Below are 23,088 nucleotides of genomic sequence, written 5' to 3'. Positions count from 1 at the left end.
CATTTTAGTCACAGAAATTTTTTGTTACCGACCAATGAAAAGGATCTTCGATCAAGAAATTCTATTGATAAGACGCATGTAACAATTTTACGATTTCTGTATTATCGATAGTCGTTTAGGTAGTATCCGAAACATATTACTTGATTTACCGACTTAATCATAAATAACATATATTTTGTTGTATGTTTTTTACTTTGTTATTAAAATACTTTGATTGCAATTTATGATAACAATTAAAATAATAAATAGTAATCAATTTTTAAATGATTTTGTCATTGTATCTATAATTTACAATGAAAATTTGTATATAAGTAAAAAGTACTTATTCTATACAAAATGCATACATCAATATTTGTAATATTTTAAATTTATCTTATATATATATATATATATCTTTTAAGAATTAAGTATATAATTGGATAAATATAAAATAAAGTGACAGAGAAAAAAAAAAAAGTATTTACAGGGGTTTCGCTTAACTACGTGAAAATAATAAATATTCCTACTTTGATATTTTACTTTGTGTTTTCTTATTCATGCGTGCTCTAGGTCTTCCATCAAAGAAGTGAGAAACGTATCACCGTTGATTAATCTAGTAGTGCCCACGACAAATTCAACATTTACTGAAATTAGATTTAATCATGTCTCTATATTCATTTATATTTAAACAAATAAGCACATTATAATCTTACAAAATACTCACAGTCTTCTTGCTGCGATAGAAAGCGTAGAGCAGATATCTCGGCAAAAGTACATCCTCCGATAAAAAACACCATAATTAATTTTGGTGGTTCAGAACCAGAATCTTCGCTAGTAATAGAGTTTCCTGGAATAATGATTTATCATATTTTGGAGATAAACATACGCTTAAAACGAACAATATATAATGAAAGAGAAAATCAATATAAAACTTACGTCTCGCTGATAAGGATGCGTTGTATGGAACACTGTTTACTGTAGGACCTGGTAGTAATCCCATCACATCGTTTAATCCTTGCCACCCGTTTGGTTGTACTAATTGCTCCGCCAGTCTCACACTCAGCGGTGCATATATTGAATGCACGTAACTGATATCTTTTGGTATTATTTCACTTTCGTCCTCAACTGTAAGCCTTAATGTTTTCCTCAAAACTGCATACTGTCGCACTGATTGTTGCTGTTTTAGCAATCCAACCTTTTCCAAATTTAATATGGTTGGCAAATGTTGGAACCCATAAGTATGAATTATTTCTCTTTTATAATAATCTAACAGTTTTGGTTTTAAGCCAGAGTTTGTCAACGATTGGATGCAAAGAAGACGTAAAACTTTTAGTAATGGTTGTTGTTGCGCTATCATATCTTCAATGTATGCATTTGGTTTGTCAGTGTCAATACAATTTAACAATTCTTGTTCAACTTGCAACGATTCTAAAAAGTTACTCGAGTCGGTAACTTCTTTAATCATCTCTGCGATTGTGGTGTCTAATTAAAAAAAAAGAAAGAATAAATATATTAAAACAAAATCACAAAATTACATATAAAAAAGAAATCATAGAAATAGTTTAAAAATATCTGTATTACTTACGCCTTGCTAAAGATTGTTTTGTTGCTAGCATGTGTGGTAACCTTGCAACAAATTGTTTAATTTCTTGCACACTCTTGTCTCCATGTCGTTCGTCGAACTGAGATGAAATTACTTTAGCTTTCTTACTAAGAACTGGACCGACACCATTAAAATTCTTATCTCTGCAAGAATAAAGAGTATAAGGTTAGAAGAGCTACTATAGAAAAATAGATAAAATTATTATTACCTAATCTCAGCAAAAAGTTCTTCTCCCGAATTCAATATGATTTGTTCCTTTTCATTTAGAGACATTGCTGTAGGAGAGTCTTCAGAATCATGAAACTTTTTTGCTGGTAATTGTACAGTATCTAAAATCAGAATAAAATGTTAATATTCCATATATAAATTGATAAATAACATTGAAATTAAGTAAATGCTATATCATAATTGTAAATATATAAAATTGATATAAGATTGATACTTTACTATATTTTATCCCAAATATTTCATCGATTAGACCTTCATAAGTCAACTGTGTAACTAGAGGTGAAAGTAAATCTACAGATCGATCCAATAATAATAAATGTTCAATAGTAGCAGAAGCAGAAATTGCTTTATTATCTTCTTCTTCTCTGCTTAATCTCTCTAATAACTCCCAAACTTTACTAGCAGCTGGTCCTCTTCCTGTCACTTTTGAGATTTTTCCATATAATCTCTGAAGACCTTGTATGGCTTGCGCAACTTGATAGAGACTAGTGGGATCATTTTCCAGATGGAATTCTTTGAAGGATCCACTCAGTTCCATTGATAGTAGATCATTATCAAATGGAAAAAGATCACATTTAAATTCCTCTATCAATGTAAAGCTACCAAAGACACCACGATTTTGAAGTTTCTTTTGACAAAGTAGGCTTTTGCGTGGCACAAAAAATAAGTGAAATTCTTTACGTGGTCTTTTACCCTCCTCGCTATAATATAAATAATTAAACACTTAATTAATATAGTGTAATTATAGTAAAATATTATGCAATATCACTTGTACTCAAACTATTAAGATTAATAAAAAATAAAGGTTGCAATATTTTATATATATATATATCTCAACAATTTTTATTTTGATATTTATACATATACAGATCATGCTGAAATTTTTTGATAATATTGTCTTTAAATTTACGAAAGCAGCAAACGATAATGTTTTGTATATTCATATATTGTATATTTACCCATGAACATTTTCAGCAATCAAGTCCATAAGCTCCAATTGCGGTCTCGAAATAAATATGATGTTAACAATGTTGGGAGGTATTGTTAAAACTCCACCATACAATGGATACATCTTTACGACACCATATTCTTCCAGCAAATTATATTTTGCGACAAGACCGATTGGTCCAGCCAATGATTGATCCCATATAATAGCCTATACAAAAACAATTAAAAATTAAATAATATATTAAATAAATAAATATATATATATATATATATATATATATATCTCTCTTATAGACATCTTTTTTTATTCACGAGAGATTAAATTAAAATTAATATTATATTGCAATACCTTCGGGCCATCGCATTTTTCCAACAAGCAAAGCAATTGCTTTCTCGCTTGTTCCTGTATAAGCCTGACATTTAATCTGCCTCCCGTCAAATATGCCATAATTATATTGTTTACAAAGTATTAGCTATGTATGACATTATATCATAAATCACAACATTCTGCTGACAGTAGCAGACGATAGCTGATATTGACAGAAATCTGAGGGAAGTTACGACAAAATGTTTTCAGACGTCCCGATTGGCTATATCGGATTGAAAATTTCTAGATTTTCGAAATAGAACTCTAGAAATTCTCCGTTCAAATATTTTCTATGTCCATGTATAATCCCGTTTGATCACGTTGCAAACGACCGGTGCCTAGGGTAACTAACAACAATTGACCAATCATAGAGTTCTTTTGGCCGGTATTTATAGTCAGTTCTTAGGCCGATATTACATTTGTCGTACGACGAACTTTTTAAGCATATCGATTGGCTGCAAAATAGAAACTTTCTCGAGTCTCTAGAAATTAGCTAATCAATGCGCTTAAAAAGTTGATCGTACGACAAACTATTTAAGCATATTGATTGGCTGCAAAATAGAAACTTTCTCGAGTCTCTAGAAATTAGCTAATCAATACGCTTGAAAAGTTTGTCGTACGACAAATGTAATATCGGCCTTACTTCAAGACCGTCTTAAGTAATGTCTTAAGATGCTAATACGATTCTGTGATTGGTTTAGAACATCTTAAGATTGTGCTTAAGACGATCTTAAATATAAGACCTGACTATGAATACCAGCCTTTGACGACGTTCAATCAGGCGCAACAGTGGCGCCGCCACTCAATCTTATCCTTGCGCGTGCGCAGTGGTACAAATATCGCGTGACAAAAATTCGTCACGCGCTGGCGCCCTCTTGGCAAATATTTTTTTCGTACAGGTGGCGGTTGATACTATTCAAAAGTAAACTGAAAGTCGGAAGAGTTGTAATGTGTGTGTCTCGCAAAGTATTGGACAATAATTTGTCATAATGTATTAATATCATGTGCCATAAATATCGTGCACGCGATTGCTATTATCGAAAATTTGATATCAGAATTGATATCAACGCATCGCCTCGACCGTTTCGATACTTCGAGGATCGTAATCTCACTTGTCGATAGATTTTGTGTCATGGCGTCGCGAATCGCAGAGTCGCATCGAGAATATCTCGTTCCGTATCGTTCGCAATCGTTATTAGAAATAAGTTTACGCGCGCGAAAAGTAATCGCTTCCTCGTATGCCCGGCATCCTATTCGCATATCTTAGGTTATTTTCTCTCCAAAATGTATCGAAAGTGCAACGGCTGCGTAATCATTGCCAGGTATGTGTAGTACTCTCGTTCTACAATTATTTGTGTCAATTACGTTTCAATATTCGCTAAAAAAAAAACATTTTAATTTATTTACTACTTGTACTTATATATTTTATGCCCTTTTTCACGTTTTAAGAATTGAATTTCTGTATGTGCATAAAAATTTTATATTATTAAATACAATGAAAAAGGAAAGAAATTTAGTTATAGACTGAAGTTGTAGACGTGAAGCAAGAGCTTAATTCGCGCTTAGTTCAACCGTTGCGTCGTTTTCATATTTCTCGATAAACTTCACGTCGTAGCGCGTATAGTATATGGCGTCGCGGGTCGCAGAATCGCGTTCGAGAATACCTCGTTCCGTATCCGTCCCAATCCTTATTAAAAATTATAGTTTCGCGCACTAAAAGTTATCGCGAGTGTCTTTAAGTATAGGACGCAACGCGTTAAATACACGCGTCGCGTATAATCGCTGTTAAACGTCGATAATTTCGATTTCAGTCAACTGCATCTATGCGCCCGAAGTCGACCGAGGTTCTCATCGTCCGCTGTTTTCCCGCCAAGATGCATCGAGGATTTAATGGACGTGCGATTATCACCAGGTATGTATATTGCCAGGTATGCGAATAATACATTGATATATGCATACTTTTTCTCTCTAATTAGTTGCATCAAATATATTGCAGCAATATTTCATAAATAATTAACAGATAGCGAAATATGTTTAGATCACATAATATTTGCATTGATGAGATAAAAAAAAAAAAAAACGATATATATAAATATTAAAAAAAAATCACAATATTATTTGTTTATCTTCTAAAGATTTTACATCAATTTAATAAATATCTATTATTGAATAGATAATAATTTAGCATTTTTTTTTATAGGAAAAAATATTTCGAATAAAAATTTAAATATATCAAATACATTTTGAAAAAAATTGAAAGAGATTTTTCCACCACTAACAGTAATTTATTATAAATTTATAACAAATTTATAAATTTACTAAATAATATAAAGCTTTTATCTTATAAATAAAACACATTAACCATTGATTAATTGATTTCAATTTTTGAACAAATGTCGAAGAAAATAAATTTTTAAAAGTGGATTATTTTTACAATAACGAAGTTTATATATATATATATATATATATATATATATATATAATAAATTATTATAAAGAATATATCCATTCACAGAAATTATATTGTTTTATTTCATATATAAATAATTATCTTTATATAGAAAGATTCAGCTTACCAATCTCTCTTCTTTCAAATTTCTCATTCATTCACATATATAATGTCAATAAATTAATAAAATTATACTTATTATTATGCTTATTATTATAATTTATTATTATGTCTATTTACACATGTATATATCTTTGACTATTTTTTATTATTATTATATATATATATATATTATAGTTTTTTATATATTAATATACTATTGCCGATTTTCTTTGTTTTTTTCTCTCTCTTTTTCGTCACGCTACACGATATGCCGAAAAGCATTATCAGTTTATTGTATCAGGCCGAATGCGCGTTCTGTGTCTGTAGTTCTGTAGGACAGTATGTCACTGTTCCGGAGACTGCGCAGCATCCCGCAAGGTAAAGCGGGGAAGGGGTGAATAAGGGGAGGTAACTTCGGTTTTAAATCCGTGATTGTGGTGGGGATGCGTCCTCGCAACCCTCTCTTCTCGTCGCACTCTTCTTGCCGATTCGGTTCCACCCCCGTTCGCGCTCTCCCGCCCCTCCTTGCCGGCTTTCCACTCCGCCGTTCTCTCCCCCATTGCCCCACCATCGTCGTCAATCCTCCCGCCACGTCGTCTGTCGTCCCGACGTCCTCTCTCTAACACCCTCCGTGCTTCTCGTCAGGCGGGGGTTACTACCGGTCTCCTAGTGACTTTCGTCGTCGGGGGTCGCGTGACACGTGCGTGAGAATATACCGGTCCCGCGGTCCCGGTTTCGATCCCGAACGATATGACGGTCAGGTGATTCCGCGTGGACATCGCGATCGGGTGAGATTGGCGAGATATCGCCGTTAGTGACATAGTTAGCGAATACACGAATCGTGAGGTAGCGAGAAACCGAAGATCGTGATATATTTGGTGATCCGTCATCATCATCGGCGGGCTTGATCGTCATGATTGTGTCGCCACAGCTGACTTCGCAGACTTCTTTGAGGAAGGCTTGAAGATCGGTGCGCGCATCTTGCTTGGAATGATTTTCGTCGAAGGGAACGGCGGATCTCTTCGGTGTCTTGTGGTATTCGTTAAGGATCGGTCGCGAGTATTTTCAAGTAGTTAGTATTTTCGAGTAGTTCGCCCTTCGGAGAGCCATCACGTATAGTATTGTCTTCCGATATTTATTCTAAAATGTGCAATGCGGAGAGATCGAAGGTAGTTCACGAGCAACGCGACAGTTAATATTTGATAGAATTATTTCGCTCGGATTTACGGTTCTATTATTATAATCCATTCTTTCATAAGTATAATCAGCTTTGCCCTACTGACATTAAATTGGTCTCGTGAACGGTATTCGCGTTCCTTTTCATTCTTTACGAGCGTGAGTAACGTTATTTAAGGGAAAATTACGACAATTCCGTAATCGAAAGTCATTTTCTCGAAATTGTATTGTTATGGCTTTTACAGCTATTGTCATAACATTTGTGTCGGTGAAAAATCTTTGATATTTCAACTTCTCTCTCTCTCTCTCTCTCTCTCTCTTTTGTCTTTTATTCCATAGACGTTTTACATACTTAACAATGTCTTCTGTCTATATTCATTATCGATACTTAATTATCGAATGAGGAACAATGTAACATGTTAATTATACTAATATTCAGTTCAGTACATGCAAGGACGAGGTATGACGTACGGAGATATATCGAGTTCAATTTCGCGTTTCTCCATAATTAATTCAAAGCAATTTTTTCCTCTAAAATAAAACATCCGTACAGTCCGATAGATCGTGTAAAATCTTAAATTTAGGAAGCAAAGCAACATTATAATTAGATTTGGCTCCTAATATCTTCCCTATTTTAAGTTGACACAACATTAAAAAAAAAAAAATATCATAATCACACAATATAATAGTCAAAGAAAAAAATTGGCATGGGAAATTGAAACTTCTTTGCGAAAACATAATATTAAGAGAAAGATAGAGAAAAAAAGAACAGCTGACAAGGGATTAGCCGGACTGTAAGCCTTTTTAATAATAAAATTAACTAGTCTTTTTCGTTTTTATACGATCGTTGCGAAAGAAAAAAATCATTAGAATTTTTCTTACGTTATTTTTATGTAGAATAAACTTGGCTCTATTCGATACGAATTTTATATTTCGTCGATGTCGTCAAATTCACCAAGTATAACATAACAGTAACTTTTTATTTAAACCGTGCCTTCTCTAATTATCGTTCATTAATTTTTAACAAAGATTTTATCTACACAATGTTTTTTATCTTTTAAATAATTATATTTAAATATACGAAAATGCATGCATCGAGTAATGAAAACTATCAGTTTTAAGTTAGCGCGTGTGTCACGACATGAAACATATAAAACATCGTATAAATATTAGAGTTAATTATTTTACTTTATTATTTATATATATTATTAATAATTGCGTCTCCCTATAATCAACATTTTAATTTCGTTTCTCCATTTTGATATAGCATCGTGCATAAGGTTAAAGTTTAAAGCGATGGTTTAAAGCGAAAAGCTCTTATCTTCTTCTCTTTAGACAGGTATCTTCTCTCGGTAAAGCTCTTGCAGAAAGCTTTCTCGAACAGTTCTCTCTGCCACACTATATCCCGATTCCTCTCAGATCCTTTGTAATCACTCATCGTCATTGTCTTTTCTGTTTGTATCGGCCATTCCTTTCGAAGATACGAGAAAAAGATAAAAAAGAGCAGTGACTGTGATTAATTTCTTTCTATTTCGCTCTATCTAAACACGTTCGTGTAAAAAAAAAAAAATATGAAATTGAAAGATGTGGGAGATATTTTAACGAAACAATAAACGTTCAACAAATTTATATAATATAAATATAGTGCGAGAGAAAAAAAATATATATATAAGAAATTGAACTGGAGAAGGTTTTCATTCGCAGAGAATTGTACTTCTTTTTTTTTTTAAATTAAATTAAAATATCATATACATAAAATATGTATATAATCAATTGAATGTACTATATATATATACATTTTATACATAATAGCAAGTGGACTTCTTAGTAATTTCCTGTGTAAAGAACTCAGACTATTACACTATTTATATCCGATATTTGTATAAAAATATTAATATATATTTATATTTTTCTTTTTTGTAAATAAAAATCGGTAGACCAATATTAACATCGAGAAATAATTTGTCTGTTAAATTATACAGATCAGTTAGAAAAGTAGAAAGATATATATATATATATATATATTCTTCTTTTCACTTGTTAGTTTTCTGATAAAATTTTTGTTCAGAGGCAAACAAATTGCAGCGGTGAATACGATCGAGGCGGATGCACATCATTGATTCGTGTGCGGAGTTTATGATAATATTTAATCCGGTTATAGCACGTCGAGGCGAATATACATAGCGAGCAAAGTATACTTGGGCAGACCTCGCGATGGTCGAGTGGTCAGTCGATGATTCCGTCCGTGTCGTTGTCGTTGGCGATAATCCAGTTACAAACGAGCAGTTACGAATGTATTATACTATATACGCGACGTCACGTCGTCAGCCCGTCAGCTGCGCGTTTTGACCGAGTTCTTTTTTTTTTTCCTCGTGTTCGCACTTTTTTATATCAAGTGATGACTGAGTTTGTGCGATACGCGTTCATCATCTTCGCGAACGATAGCGCGGGATTTTGTCGTCCGGATTAACATCGCACACGTCGGGCATCCCGTTTTAACGCGATTGTCTCGTCGGTCAGCCACATTCGTCGTTGTCGTCGTCGTCGTCGTCGTCGTCGTCTGTCGACATGTCGTCCATTCATCTATATCGTACGCCAATGTCATTCATCATCGGCGACTTCTTCCGCTAACGCCATTCCGCGTTACCGGGGGATCGTCGTTTCTCGCGATCAGTAACGTCGCGTATCCTGGTTTCTCCCATGAGTTTCAGAAGACGCGCACGGGTCTCGTTTATTCGCGTGATCGAGCACTGGATGCACTCGTCGGATGCACTCGTCAAAGTGTCGCGTTTGTCATGTATCGCCCTGATCGGGAGAGATTGTATGTTGAAATATCAAAGTTTCCGCATCAAACTGTTGCCTATTTCTATTCAGTTTTCTTTGTGATTATAAAATTGAATTTTTATATCGAATATCTCAAAAATATTATTCTAATTGCATATATATATATACTCGTGTCGCACATGTAAATATTCAAAGATTATAGATTATGTGTGTATATGTATTATATATTATAAATTTGAAGATCACATACATATAGATTGAAATATTAAAATTCCCATATCCATTTTTTTTTTTTTTTTTTTTTTTTTTAATCAAGTTAGTCGTTTCTTTTCTGATATATGCTCGAAATATGCTAAGAATACAAAGTTGTTATATATATCGTGTGCACTTGGAAGCAATTCTATTATATATTGTAGGTTTTTCAGTTGTTAGATTGTAAAGTTTTGCCGATTCAAAGTTGCTGCATCGCAAACTACTCTTTACATAAAATTGTCTTATCGTCGCTCTCGTTGTGAGATTATATATATACATATGGTGATGATCGGAGATACGCTGCTCTATGAAATATTAAGTTCCACAAGCACCCAGGATCCTCCGTGATCCTCGTTATAGTGATCTAGAATTACGAGTATATTAATAAAATTTTATTAATCGCGAACAGAAAAAAAGAGAAAGCCGTTTCAATTCACCGACCATCACGGTGATTTCGCAGAATTCGGCAAATGCTGCTTGACGGAGACTCTTGATCTTCTTTCTATCTAAAGCTTACATCGAAGCGACAGAGACGATAAACCCACGTTTTATTTAATCGAAGAATTAAAGAGACGGATCTTTTGAAACGATATTCAACGATAGCTAAAACGTGAGACAGCCTGGTTTCTTCCTTGTCGTGTGTAGAATCGAACGTGTACGAGTGAGAAAGAGAGAGCTGCGAACTACGAGGGATCGAACGTAAAGAGGAGAGGACATACAAGAAATTCAAATATCGTTTCGATCGATCGGGACGTCTTGCAGCTTCCCTTCGAGCTCTCCCGAGCGATCGACATCATGCACATACAAGCATTACGGATTGTGTAAGCTCCGCGTTTACGAAAACTTATAGAATCGCGATGTATAAGTGGCGAAAAACGGTAAACGTTAACGCGAACGTTTCCGCAACTCGATGAACTAAACTCGTCTTAAGTGTTAATCAAGGTGGGTCGTTAAGTTGCGCATCCGTGTTACGCGAGTCGAGTTATTCTGCTGCTTGTGATCGACGCAAAGTGAAGCGACGCGATATCCAAGGATGGAGAGGAATCGGAGGTACAAGAGGTTTCATAATCGTGGAAGGACAGGATTCGCGTCCCCGTGCGTTTCCTCTTGAGACTCGCGGACTAACGTCTCCGTGATTAATCGAACGCGTCGATCGATCGCGAATTAGCAAACGAAAGGCCGTTGCTGATGTTTACCTCGCAGATGTGCGTATAATACGCAAATTTACAAATCGACGCGAGCGCAAGAAACACGCGGAGTAGCTGTATCTCATCGCGCGACGTCTTTCCGTTCTATTCGAAAATTTCGACGAACATCCTTATCGGACGGATCGCATTTACGTAAACGGATTTACGTAAATAAAAGCGACAACTTGCGAAAATTGAGTCGCGAATATTTGGCAAGTACGGACGAGGAAGGAAGGACGCGATTGAAGGGGACAATCTAGATAGAAGGTATCGAAAACTGACTAAATATGAAAAAGGCGTATGGAAAGATATCCATTATATAAATGGGAAGAAAAGTTCTCGTTGTATTTTATCCAGGCGAATATATCTTATACTTTTAATCGAATATTTGATCGAACAATCGGGGATTTTGTGCGAAAATCTCGTAAGGGGGAAGCTGCTATGAAATAAAAAGCGAAGGTTGAATTAGAAAATTGAAGATTTTCATCGAGGAAGATTGACGAAGCGGAAGGGAGAATCGCGATCCATCGAAAATCGGTCGAAGGAATTTCCGGCATTACGGTAGTCACGATTTACGAGATCGATCGAGATTTAAAACGCTGCGAATCGAATACAGCGCGGCGTGTCAAGGGATATTGAGCGAGAGGAACCCGAAAGGACCATTAGTTGGGAGAGGAGGAAAGACGGGAAGTCACGTACGCTTGTATTTTTACTCTCGCGGGAAATCAGCGATTGTAAAGAGACGAGACTATCGAGGATTCGGTGAATAGCGAGACATCATTGTCGCTCTTTATCACAACGGCCGGCAGATTGATAACGAGTCGATCGTAGTCACCCACGCAAGGGCGGCAAGGCACATCGGAGCGCAACTTCTTCGAAGCGATTTGTGAAGGATATTTCTTCCCGGCATTCGTCCCGATGATTGTTTTAACCGCATGTCGGAAAATTATCTCGAAATTTCATGGCGCGCTGTTTCGCATCGTTCGCGCCTGATCGAAAATTGCAACTCAACCGTTATGCAAACGAGCGGCGGGGAAAAAAAAAGCAAAGTTCCTCGCTTCCGAAAATAAAAGAATATAAATAGTGTCGTAAAAACGAACACGATTTCACGATAAAAAATCGCGGATTATCGATAAGTCACGAAATAGTTAAAAAAAAAATTGAAAATAAAGAGATCAAACAACGGATCCAGAAGGGACGAACAAAGGCAAATATTGACAACGCGAACATTGCGGCGAGTATTTGATAAAAAGATTTAGCGTCCTTTCTCTCCGCTTTCTTCTTTCGACAACTTTCGGCGCGGCAATTTATCCGCGCGCTGCCTTTTACGGTGGCTTAAGGATATCACGAGGGTTCCAGGATGCGTCTCGGCCTCTCCCGCAAAGTTGTCGGGAGTATCAGATCTTTTATCGGGAACAAGGAGAAATGAAGTTATCAGTGTCGGCTTACACAGCTCAGGCCAGCGCTCACAAAAATCTCTGCAGTTATCAGCATCAGCGAAGCTACGGGGCCACAAATCAAGCGTCCACGGCCCGGATCCCCTCAGACCTCGCGACGGTCCTTCCTGCCCTCAAGGTATATTAGGTTGTTTGTGCGTTACGGCTATTTTTCATTGTTCAGAGCGCTTCTCAAGTGTATTACGAAATGTTACGATGTTTGCTAATATAATTATATAAAAACATTTTTAATCTCTTTTTAGAAAGATTTAATAGCAAATATATTCAAGTCTTTCTACTATATATCTACTTTTTATCTACGGATTTTTTCATCAATTTGAAATCCACCTTTTCTTTTCTAATGTGATCTATAATAACTGACAATGAGCGAAGGGTGAAATAGGTGACGAAGCCTTATTACGATTGCACGTTACACTTCGCTACTCTTTCGTTAATATGATGCACGTGCGTTGGGTGAGAACAGCGCCTGAAGCTTGAGGTTAAATATAGGGTGTCTAAGTACTATCGGATATTTCTCCAACTATTATATTTATTTCTTGTTTTAAGATAATTTTTTTCCCCAACAAGATTATCGAGGAACATCATCATTTATCGTACATATCTGATTTTTAATTCTTATGATTATCTCTTATGATTAAGCTTTTAAATAAATGTTTATTGAAATCCATTTGAGATTGACCGAAAAATAAGATCTTGTCATTCATTTTCTCTCTCTTGCAATTTAATCCATTAGAATCTTTTTATTTTTCATCATTATTTATCCGAAAATGGCAGATGCCGCGATATTTTTGTTCAAGAAGAATCAATTTCAACCTTGTTGAAGAATATTTAGTTAAAATGGTAACCGGTGATTTTCTTTCAAGCATTCTTTACACTGGCATAATTATACCGATGAGCACAATTTTTGATAATTCTACGACATCCTATATAATGTTCGTACTTTTACTCGTACAATTTACAGAGTTTGTTCTACCATAACGTTATATATCTAATGTTCTCGCTGAGAACTAGTGGAACATTAGATATATAACGTTATGGTAGATTTAATCTCTAGTTAGCCCTATTAAAATTTAGTAGGTTAATTTAATAGGAAGTTTAATTGTCAATTAGTGCTAATTGTTGTTAGAGCAATCGAATATTTCGCGATTCGACGGATGATTAATAGATTTAATTGCTAATAAAATGATTGATCGATGACAGAGTTCTGATTAAAGGATGTATTTAATTTGGACGGTTTTATGCAAAAATGAGTTAATCAAAATAATTGTGAATAAATTAAATTATGTTGTTAGAAGTAAAAGTAGTCTCTCAAAGTATCGAAGTTCTACATTATCTTCAAGATACTTGTATTTTATTTTTTTAAATTCTGATATTTCATAAAATGGGATAATATCATTTTATAGATTTCTTGTTTAACAAAATTATTTAATTAATATTTTTCCTCTCTGAATGCTCGGAATATGTATGTAATATATTATTGAAAAATTTTTAATATTGACAAATTTAAGAATTTACGCTTGTTTATTGCATAAACAAACATTAGAAATTTATTTGTTGTTTGCTTGGCATTTTAAATGACGTACAATGCTGAATGTAAAATTATCTTTTTGTTAGAACTTTGTGCTACCAACTCAGTTCTATTTGTACATATAATAGATTTTTTTTTTTTTTACATTTCTCAAGTTTAACTCATTTCTCTGCATAACACCGTCCATTTTAGAACAATAGGGTTGTCAAATTTGTGTGGTATAAATTATATCGTTTCTTCTCTATGTGAATGCAGCTCTGAATGTCGCAACGTAGGGACGAGAACGAATCGAAAAAACAGCGCAGTAGAAAATGTCGAAAAGACAGTCGGTGGTTCGTATATCGCTTCCCGTAAGTGTGTCATCATTAATATTATTTCTTCTTTGAGTACAGAAGAATTATAAATGCTTGAAAAGTATTTACATATACCCTCGATTTTCCGCTCTTATTCAATTTGATATTATCGCACGAACGTCCATTACTTCCGGCAATCTATTTTATCGTACCAGCGATTGTCGTTTTTTGTCCTCTTTTTCTATCTCTCTAAGGCTCATTTCAAACGGTTTGTAATTTCGCGAGAAGAATATTATTCTGAATGTATTCTGTTCTGAATTTTTCATCGTCTAATGTGGGCCTGAAACTTGCGTAAAACTTGCATCTTGAAAATTTACTCAAGTCTGCCATCGTTTTAATATTCTGTACGATATGGGTTTTCAAGAGTCGCTGCTCTTTCCACCGGCCTATTTGCTTCGTTTTCCTTCTCTATATAGTACTGTTTACTTAGAAATTCCTCCTCTATTTTTTTGTCCCTGATTCTCTTGTTGCCTCGTACCCTATGATACTTGCTGTAAATAGCACATGTTGTACTATGTTTGATAAAAATATAAAAGAATCGCCCATTTTCTCGTCGAATATTACACATCTTAATATTAGTTCAGAGATTTAAAATGCACTTTTTATCTTTAATAATAATTTATTAAAGCAGTATTTTCGAATATACGTACACAAATAGAATGCAAAAGCTTGACAGAGAACTTACGTATCATAACATATTATTTATCGTCTTCTTATTTCGACTCTACTATTTCGAGACAATCAATACTCGAAAACAACAATGATAAACCTTATAACTTTCAAGATACGATTCACGATACGATACCATTGGGAAACTTCGATGTTTCTTTCCCGTTGTAAAAAGTATATCGAAAATGCACTTTTCAATTTACTCCGATAATAATGGTAACACCTTATGGTACTCGGTACAACGATTCTGTTGATTTCATATTGCTTCAATTACAATTACGCGAGTTAAACAAAATTTTACACATTATCTTGTAATGAAATAGAAAGATAACAATTGTGAAAATTGCAAAATTTTAATGCTCGCGTGTAACTTTTTGTACACATTCTCTTTCTTGATTATTTATTTATTTAAATTTTTTTTATATCAAAAAATTGTTATTAAAAGCAAAAATAAAAATACTTTTTTTAATAGTAACGAATAAATTTTTCTAGCAAGAAATTATATATGTACAATACTTCATATCAAATCGTATTACGAGATGGGAGTTAATTATTATATTTTGGAATCAGTGTATATATATTCAATAATTAAAGATCAATTATACATGACGAAGAAAAATTTTAACAAGCTCAAATCTCCACGGTAATAAAGATGAATATCTTCCATCTGGCTCTTAAAAAGAAAGTGACATTTTGACATATCGTGTCAAATCGCTAACGTCTCGGCGGCAATGAACAATAGTTGTGCTACTCGTTACAGTCTCGTCAAAACATGTCAAATGCAGCTGCACAAACATGATCAAGTATAGAAAAATGTATAAAACGTGCGTTAGCCTTTTAGAAATTGACGAACGAGTATCTATCATGATGTTTTGCGATATGAAAAATTTATCTGTGACCTAAGAGGATAAAAATATTCGTTCTTCAATAAACTTTTATAAAAACTTGTATAATAAAAATGCATCGTATTTTTAATCTACGTACGCGATAAATTATTTTTTATTTTATCATTTGTCTATTTGTGTGTTCTATATTTCTATCAGGATATATGTAAGCCTGTTCGCAGTATATAGTCATAACGGAAATAGGAAATGCACAAGTAGCCACTAATCCAATAAAGAAATCCGGACATTGCGCCTGAATTGGCGCTGATAATCGATAGCGCGTGTTACATATGAGTTGATTGAATTGGCAACGCGGATATCGCCGAGTATAAATATCGGAATATTTTGCTGGATGACCGGGAAGCGTAAATTAGCATGTAACCTACCTACCTATTTACCTTACCTGTCCCGCGCCTTCTCTCGTGCCGCGCACTCTTTAACTTTCCAGAAATATAAAGACATCAGGGGCGTGCGCGGTCCGCGCTCTGCGTACCCCAATTATTGCTGATTGCTCTCCGAACGTTCACGCACAAAGTGCTCCTGGGGGACGGAGAGTTACGAGAGATCGGAACAAGCGGTTACGTCGCGTGACACGAACGATAGCACTTTAATTACGCGTATATACATTATCAGCCAGAATACGCGCGCCCGCAACTCGAAACACTGCGTTTGATGCAGCGGCGATGTTCGCTCGCCTGGAAAAAATTCACGGTGCATCTTCGTATAGAGTGAGAAATTAACTATCTAAATGTGCGGATGAAAACAAATATATATATATATATATATATATATATATATATATAATTAAATAGAATTAGATATATTGGGTTGAATGGAAAGTTCGTTCCGTTTTTTACTAAGAGATGAAGATCGAAAAAACGGCATGAACTTTTCGTTCAACCCAATATATTATATTTCTTTTTAATCATGATACTTTTGTAACATGTTTCTCACTTTATAAGACGTTTAATATATATACAATAATAAATCTATAGGGAAATTTATCCATCACCTCTCACAATTGAATTCTTTTTCAATATGTTGCAAATATTTGGAGCCATTTATTTTAACATTCTGTAGCACAAAAGAAGGCTATTGTCTTAAAGGGGATAGCGAATCGTTATCCAAGCTAAATCAATTCCAAGTTTATTATTCAAGACTATCGGTACGATTTACCCTCTACATTTTAGATAAAAGTATCACAACAGGGATTACTAAATTTTCTTTCCCCATCTATAAATTATGCGAGTGTCTATAATCCGGATGACGATAATTTTAATTCAGAGTTTTATTTACTTTAGAGTTAAATTATACTAATTCAGGATATTAACGCAATCGCGTTGATACGTACTTAATTTCAAAGGATTCGTACAAGGTCGATATTTTATATTAATATTAAATAATTTTTGTGTGACTTCTGCAGATATGTAATTGCGTAATTTTTGCAATAATTAATAAGCCATTATCAAGCATCAATTTGTGAAAAACTTTGAATTTTATTCCGAAGGATTAAAAAAAAAAAAATAATAATATAAACATGAATACCTGCACATATGAAAAGTGAAGGAATGATTTATCGGTTCGATTCAAGCTTGTATAATACATCGTACAAAATGCACTTTTCGTGCTCCTTCTATAAACTTTACAAAGGTACAAAAAAAATGCATACATAACGAATGCCTACATAATGCACGCATACTAAGAAACGCGCAATATTTTTTTCATTGTTTGAGAAACTATGCAATCATAGGTATTGTACGACAAATGAAATTGCATGATTCTTTTTATAAAATAAAGCTGACGAATGAATCGTGGATTACAAAATAATGTTGATTTTATAAAAATGAAACTATCCGGATTGATGAAAATCGTGTACTTTTTTTTTTTTTTTTTTTTTTTTTTTTTTTTTTTTTAAGCGATATTGATTTTTCCCTCGTTTAATATATGTTGAAAATTTGTCATCAAAACTCACCGCAATATCATTCTTTTACTATCGTTTGACTGCGCCTACAACGTATCATTTCGCATGGGAGTTTTAATTAAAGAGATTCTGATATTTAATATGATTCGATAGACGTCCGTCCTTCGCGAAAGCAATTTAGCCAGATATCGAACAAGCCTCGGTCAATCGATTTGTCGAGAAGGGCCAATTGTATATTATTTTTCCTCGAATTCTTATTTTATATCATCAGGCCATGTCACCCCATGGGCGGATCGCGAGGTCATTATCTCGCGTCTTGGTTTATGCGAATTGCTGTTACGGTCGTGGCGACCAAATCGAAAGAATCGCGACATTTTCCATCTTCGGTTGCCGTTCGAGCTAAATAGCGCTGTTGGGTCGAAAATATTAAGTGTTACAAGAAATTTTTTGCGAAACTCAAAGTTCACGGAAACTCGTAATTTCGAGACTTGAGGATTCGAATCGAGCGTAAAATCGTTGCAAAAGTTTTTATGTGAAATTTTCTCAACTATCCAAAGGATAGTCATACAAGATCCTGCACTTTGAGATCGCCCTTAAGATTGCTCTTTTGCAAACATTTGACGGCAATGCAATATCGCGCAGATTACATTTACAATAAGTAGCACGACTTTTACGTCGAATAAGGTATCCGCAATTTTCTCTCACAGCTTAAAGATTTCTTTGAAGTAATTTTTGAACTTTTAGATTTTTTTACATCACAATTTTTACACATCGCAAATTGTATGTTAAGAAATATTTTTATCGTCCATATTTGTCGACGTATGCACGATATGAATGTATAATTTTGATATTTTTGTAAACGGTACATTAATTCCTTTCGGAGATATGAGCAAAATTTTCCTTTGTTGTTCAATATATTACATATTATTCATCACAGTCGACAAATACAGAGCGATATCGAAATCGAAAAAAGTTGCCGGGTATTCTACGAGTATAATATTGACGTAACGCTTGTTTGAGTTCCATCTTTTACAAAGGTAAACTAAAATAAGCGTAATGTACATATGTACACAAAAGCGAACTGTCGCGAAAATTTCTTAATACCATGGCGCTTCTTTGGCGCGACGCGCATTTGTTGGATCGTATGCCGTTGGGACTTGTAGTATCCAAGTGTTGTTCCTGGGCACGATAACACGTCTCCGGGGATCTGGTCGGAATTCTTTCTCCGTTGTGACGCGTTACTTTTCCTATTTCAACTTCCCCGTCGTATCGTTAAGCGTGACGACGTGCGCCCCCTTCACGATGCACCATGCTCCCCCTTATATAAATCCTTGTGCACGATTTGTGTTACAAGTCTTTTGGATATTGACGATTCCGATAAATTTGCACCAAATGCAGACCCAAATTACGGAGAAATCAAATCGAGCTACATATGCGACTCAGAAAATGAAATTATTCCGGTTAGAATTTTTTGACGTACAAAAAATTATTGCACGTAACATTTATTTTTCATTTACATATATGTGACAAACAGAACTTGTCATGAAAAGGTCCGTGAAAAATTAGCAAACGGTTCTTTCGTTTCATTTACGCATATTATTAGAAATAACGTAGCTATTATAAGAGTTATAAAAATTTATATAATATATAATATTGTGTCGTATGTGTATTCTACACAAACAAATTTTTTTTTATTATAATATTATAATAAACACACAATACATTATTTTGCAATGAACGATCTCAATCGTTGAGACTATTTATATTATATCATTTGAGACTATTTATAGACTACATATTTTATGACGCAGTGACAATACGATTCACTTATCGCGTTAGAAAAAATATTCGCGCAAGAGAGATTGAGAGATATTTAGTAATATTGTTTTACGGAAATCAACGAGCATAATAATTACGTCGATATGTAACGTGACAGGAAGCACGTTTGTTTACGCGGTCGCGCGTGTTTACTCGCGTTGCAATGTGCGTATTTATATTGGTATACACCTGGCTCAATTCAAGTATATACATAGCATGTAATCCTTGAAAAGTAAAATATATAGCAGACATTTTGCTTATACGCATCATTAAGAAAAATATTTTTTCGCATCATTAAGAAAGATATTTTTTACGTATTACAAATAAGAATGTAGCGTATCGGAAAGAGTGTCGTGAAAACATACTTTCTTCCCTTTCTAAAAAAGATATGAAACCTCGAACTCGAATATATCGAAATATTGAGGCCTCTTTTCCGCGATGTTGATTAGTCGTCTTGTTTCGGCGACTTGCTCCATTCGTGTTATTTGCAACTGTCAAATCATGAGAATTTTGACAGGGTGACAGCTTGTGAAAGAAAAATTTAAAGTTAGGAAAGAAAAGTTAAAGAAATTGGAAAATATCCATAAATAAAAGCGCGCGCGTCTGTGTTAGTTCTAGTGTTACAAAAAGCGAATCGGTTGCATAATCCGTAACAATTGTTCGCCGCGACAAAAGACATCAACCCCGTCAACGAAAAACGCTTTCGCTTAGATTCGTAGTATCTCTACAATTAATAGAATGGTTTGCAAGCATGAAACTGTGGACTTTTGCAGAATGGGGAAATCTCGGTCGGCCGTCAATTGGAAGTGACATGACTCGCGATTTGGGGATTGGGATTGGGGGTGGATGCGGAGAGGGAGCGGACAGGGACACTCCGATTAGCTTGCTATGCCAAACACTCTGTCAGAATTCGCGCGGAGTAGGGTTCCTATTTCGAACGAAGCTCGATGCTTCACGGGATCTTCACAGTGATGTCTGATCCACGATTAGAGTAGTTCTACTATCTCGCGAATGTCGAATAGAACACGATACGTGCATAGACGCGTGAACGGTTACGTGAACCGCAATTACGGCAAATCGCACTCTCAGAAAGGATTTCTGATAACGAGACAAAAAAATATTCTTGACATACTTAATCGTATCACAACCTTATGCGGTATAAAAATAAAACAATTTTAAAATTAAATCAATAATTCCTTTTCTTCTCTCTCGAATTAAATAAGATCGTCTTACTATCTTGAGACAAGAGTAACATATACAAATCTAAGCTTATATATTCTTGCATTTAGAATAACTTGATGTTAGCGCCACAATAGTCGGCGCGAAACCGATACGCGGTGGCGTTACTAGGCATTTTATTCTAGATTTAAGAATTTTCCATTTAAGATTAAAATATTCCTTTTTCAATAATAAATATGATTGTCGCTATATCGATCCTATTTTATGATAGATTGAAGAGTAATAGCATTAGATTCGGAAATCTTTTCTGTGGGTGCGTTAACTTGTGTGAAGCGAACACGACAGTTTGATTTAATCCTAGCATGCACGTGACTTGCTCTCATGATGTTTTCCACGTGTAAGCGATAACAATATAAGAAAGACCCGCATAAAGATTAAATAAGTATAAATTATAAATTCGTGATTCTGATGGGAGAAAATATGATGTTATATTTATGCAAATTGACGGGATTTATTTCATATATAAAGATAATATTTTTTTTTAAATCTAAATCGCAGCCCCTGTTATTGATTTGCACTACATATTCTGGAATTTCAAAAAATTAAATAATTTTCATACTAAACATATGTATATACGTGCGCCAAATAAACTTTTGCATTGCTTAATAATTTGAATAAAGGTTTCTGCTTAGTAATTATTCAATTAATAATTATTTGTATGGATCTTATATAATCCCTTTGTTTCACAATTACGCGAGAGGGAAAAGGATAAGGCGGAGGAGTTATTATGTAGATTACATAGAGTGTAGTGAAATATATTTACTCTACGTATGTGACATAGATAGTCTTATCTGTCATGCCTCAGTGATTTAAACCGTATATTTCGAAACAGCATGTTGAAACTTGCGAATCTTGATGTTATTATTCACCAGTTTCGTTAAATTCAGTTTGAGAAAATTGCTATGAGTGAAATTAGTTTCAATCTACATTAAATCGATTTATATATTTTTTATGTAAAATTATTATTTTTTAGTTATATCATTAATAATGATCTGCTCTTACGAAAGAATCGTAAATTTTTGATCGCGGCAAGGTTTTACGCGACAGAAAGATTGAGTAGCTTTCTTTTCTTTTAAGAATGCGTGTCGAATGGCACTTGCGGCATCGAAGAAAGGGTTTTAGGAAAGGGGGTGAAATGGCAGAACAGCTCGGTATCGGGAGTGACCGTGCGCGTCGGAAAACGTTGGCGGAAATGTGTAAAGAAAGGCGGAACCGAAGTTCGGATTGGCGATGGAAAATGACGGAGAATAAAGGGTAGGCGAGGCAGGGGATAGGAAATAGCGAGAGACGGCGTAGGCGTCGGGACGCGTTGCTGTCGCGAAAGAAGAATCGCGAAGTCGCTCGAGCAAAGGACCGCCACGACGTTGCACATGGCAACTCCCAAGGAAGATCAATATCCCCACCAATCGTATTTCTCTCTTGACTACGGCACACACTGTCTCTCTGTGGCCGCGTGATATAGCCGACCTTCCTTTCCAACGCGCCTCGTTTTTCCTTAAACCATTCCTTCGCTCGCATCCGCCCTGACATGAGAGCTGAGAGCTTTATCGAAAGAGTCTCTCTCACAATTACATTTCTGTTTCCCTTCGCATATCGTAGACCGAAAGAGAGATATTAGGTCGCGATTACCAATATTCGATGCGATAATCGAATTAAAAATGTGGAAATAATCGGATGAAAAAATATGTCGCACTATCATCGTCTAATTTCACATTATTCTGTCGATCGCTGTGGCATACGAAACCTGGTGTTTTATTTCAAAGAATTTTTATTCGTATCATCGATTGCGTTTCTGTTAAGGCGAATAAGCGGCGTTCTAGAATCAAATGGTAGTAGTCGATGTAAATATCGTGCATACCGGTGAAAAGTGTCAAAGGGAAATGCCGTTTGCAGTTATGAAACTGAGTATTCTAATAAGTATATCGAATTAAATCGTTTAAGTGGTACACGTGATTAAACGTGAGTTTCTGTAATCTCCCGTGCGCATGTCATCTGCAAAAAAATATCGGTTTCGCGACAAATGATAGTATTTAGTTTTTAATTAATCAATGATTTTAGGGGTCACTTCATAAAAGAATTTTAATACGCACATTTGATATACAAAAGAACATTTGATAAATTCAATTTCTATGGAATTCTGTATT

General features: G+C 34.8%; 2 protein-coding genes across 5 annotated transcripts in view; one reads left to right on the top strand and one right to left on the bottom strand.

Annotated features, from left to right (window-relative positions):
• Positions 1–327: 327 nt before the first annotated feature.
• On the bottom strand, positions 328–3,475 carry Car (vacuolar protein sorting-associated protein 33A). The gene is made up of 8 exons (XM_070299626.1): positions 3,108–3,475; positions 2,770–2,966; positions 2,030–2,511; positions 1,791–1,911; positions 1,565–1,725; positions 916–1,461; positions 704–826; positions 328–623 (listed from the first exon to the last, which is right to left on the bottom strand). The coding sequence occupies exons 1-8, from the start codon at positions 3,204–3,206 to the stop codon at positions 535–537; spliced, it is 1,818 nt and encodes a 605-aa protein (XP_070155727.1). The 5' UTR covers positions 3,207–3,475; the 3' UTR covers positions 328–534.
• Positions 3,476–6,309: 2,834 nt separating this feature from the next.
• The window catches only part of LOC138935194 (uncharacterized), a 106,382-nt gene continuing 89,603 nt past the window's right edge, over positions 6,310–23,088 (top strand). Inside the window, exons 1-2 of one of the 4 annotated variants that reach the window (XM_070299622.1) lie at positions 6,310–6,646; positions 10,298–12,650. In XM_070299622.1, coding sequence (XP_070155723.1) covers positions 12,501–12,650 — 150 coding nt within the window. In that variant the 5' untranslated portion in view covers positions 6,310–6,646; positions 10,298–12,500. Of the gene's footprint in view, positions 6,647–6,816; positions 6,846–10,297; positions 12,651–14,363; positions 14,411–23,088 lie in introns of those variants that run through there. The other 3 variants (XM_070299623.1, XM_070299625.1, XM_070299624.1) reach the window with 3 other exon arrangements.

Source organism: Polyergus mexicanus, unplaced genomic scaffold, assembly GCF_030449975.1.
Source record: "Polyergus mexicanus isolate NDT 795.1 unplaced genomic scaffold, iyPolMexi1.0 SCAF_7, whole genome shotgun sequence".
NCBI lineage: Eukaryota > Metazoa > Arthropoda > Insecta > Hymenoptera > Formicidae > Polyergus > Polyergus mexicanus.
This window is presented reverse-complemented; position numbering and strand designations above follow the sequence as displayed.

What these genes read in the sequence shown, in the direction of transcription:
- Car (XM_070299626.1), bottom strand. Translation starts at nt 3,206, where the DNA reads ATGGCATATTTGACGGGAGGCAGATTAAATGTCAGGCTTATACAGGAA. An exon ending in AAAAATGCGATGGCCCGAAG is followed by an intron (nt 2,967 to 3,107) that starts GTATTGCAATAT and finishes GTTTTTGTATAG; the next exon opens with GCTATTATATGGGATCAATC. An exon ending in CGCATCCTTATCAGCGAGAC is followed by an intron (nt 827 to 915) that starts GTAAGTTTTATA and finishes TCATTATTCCAG; the next exon opens with GAAACTCTATTACTAGCGAA.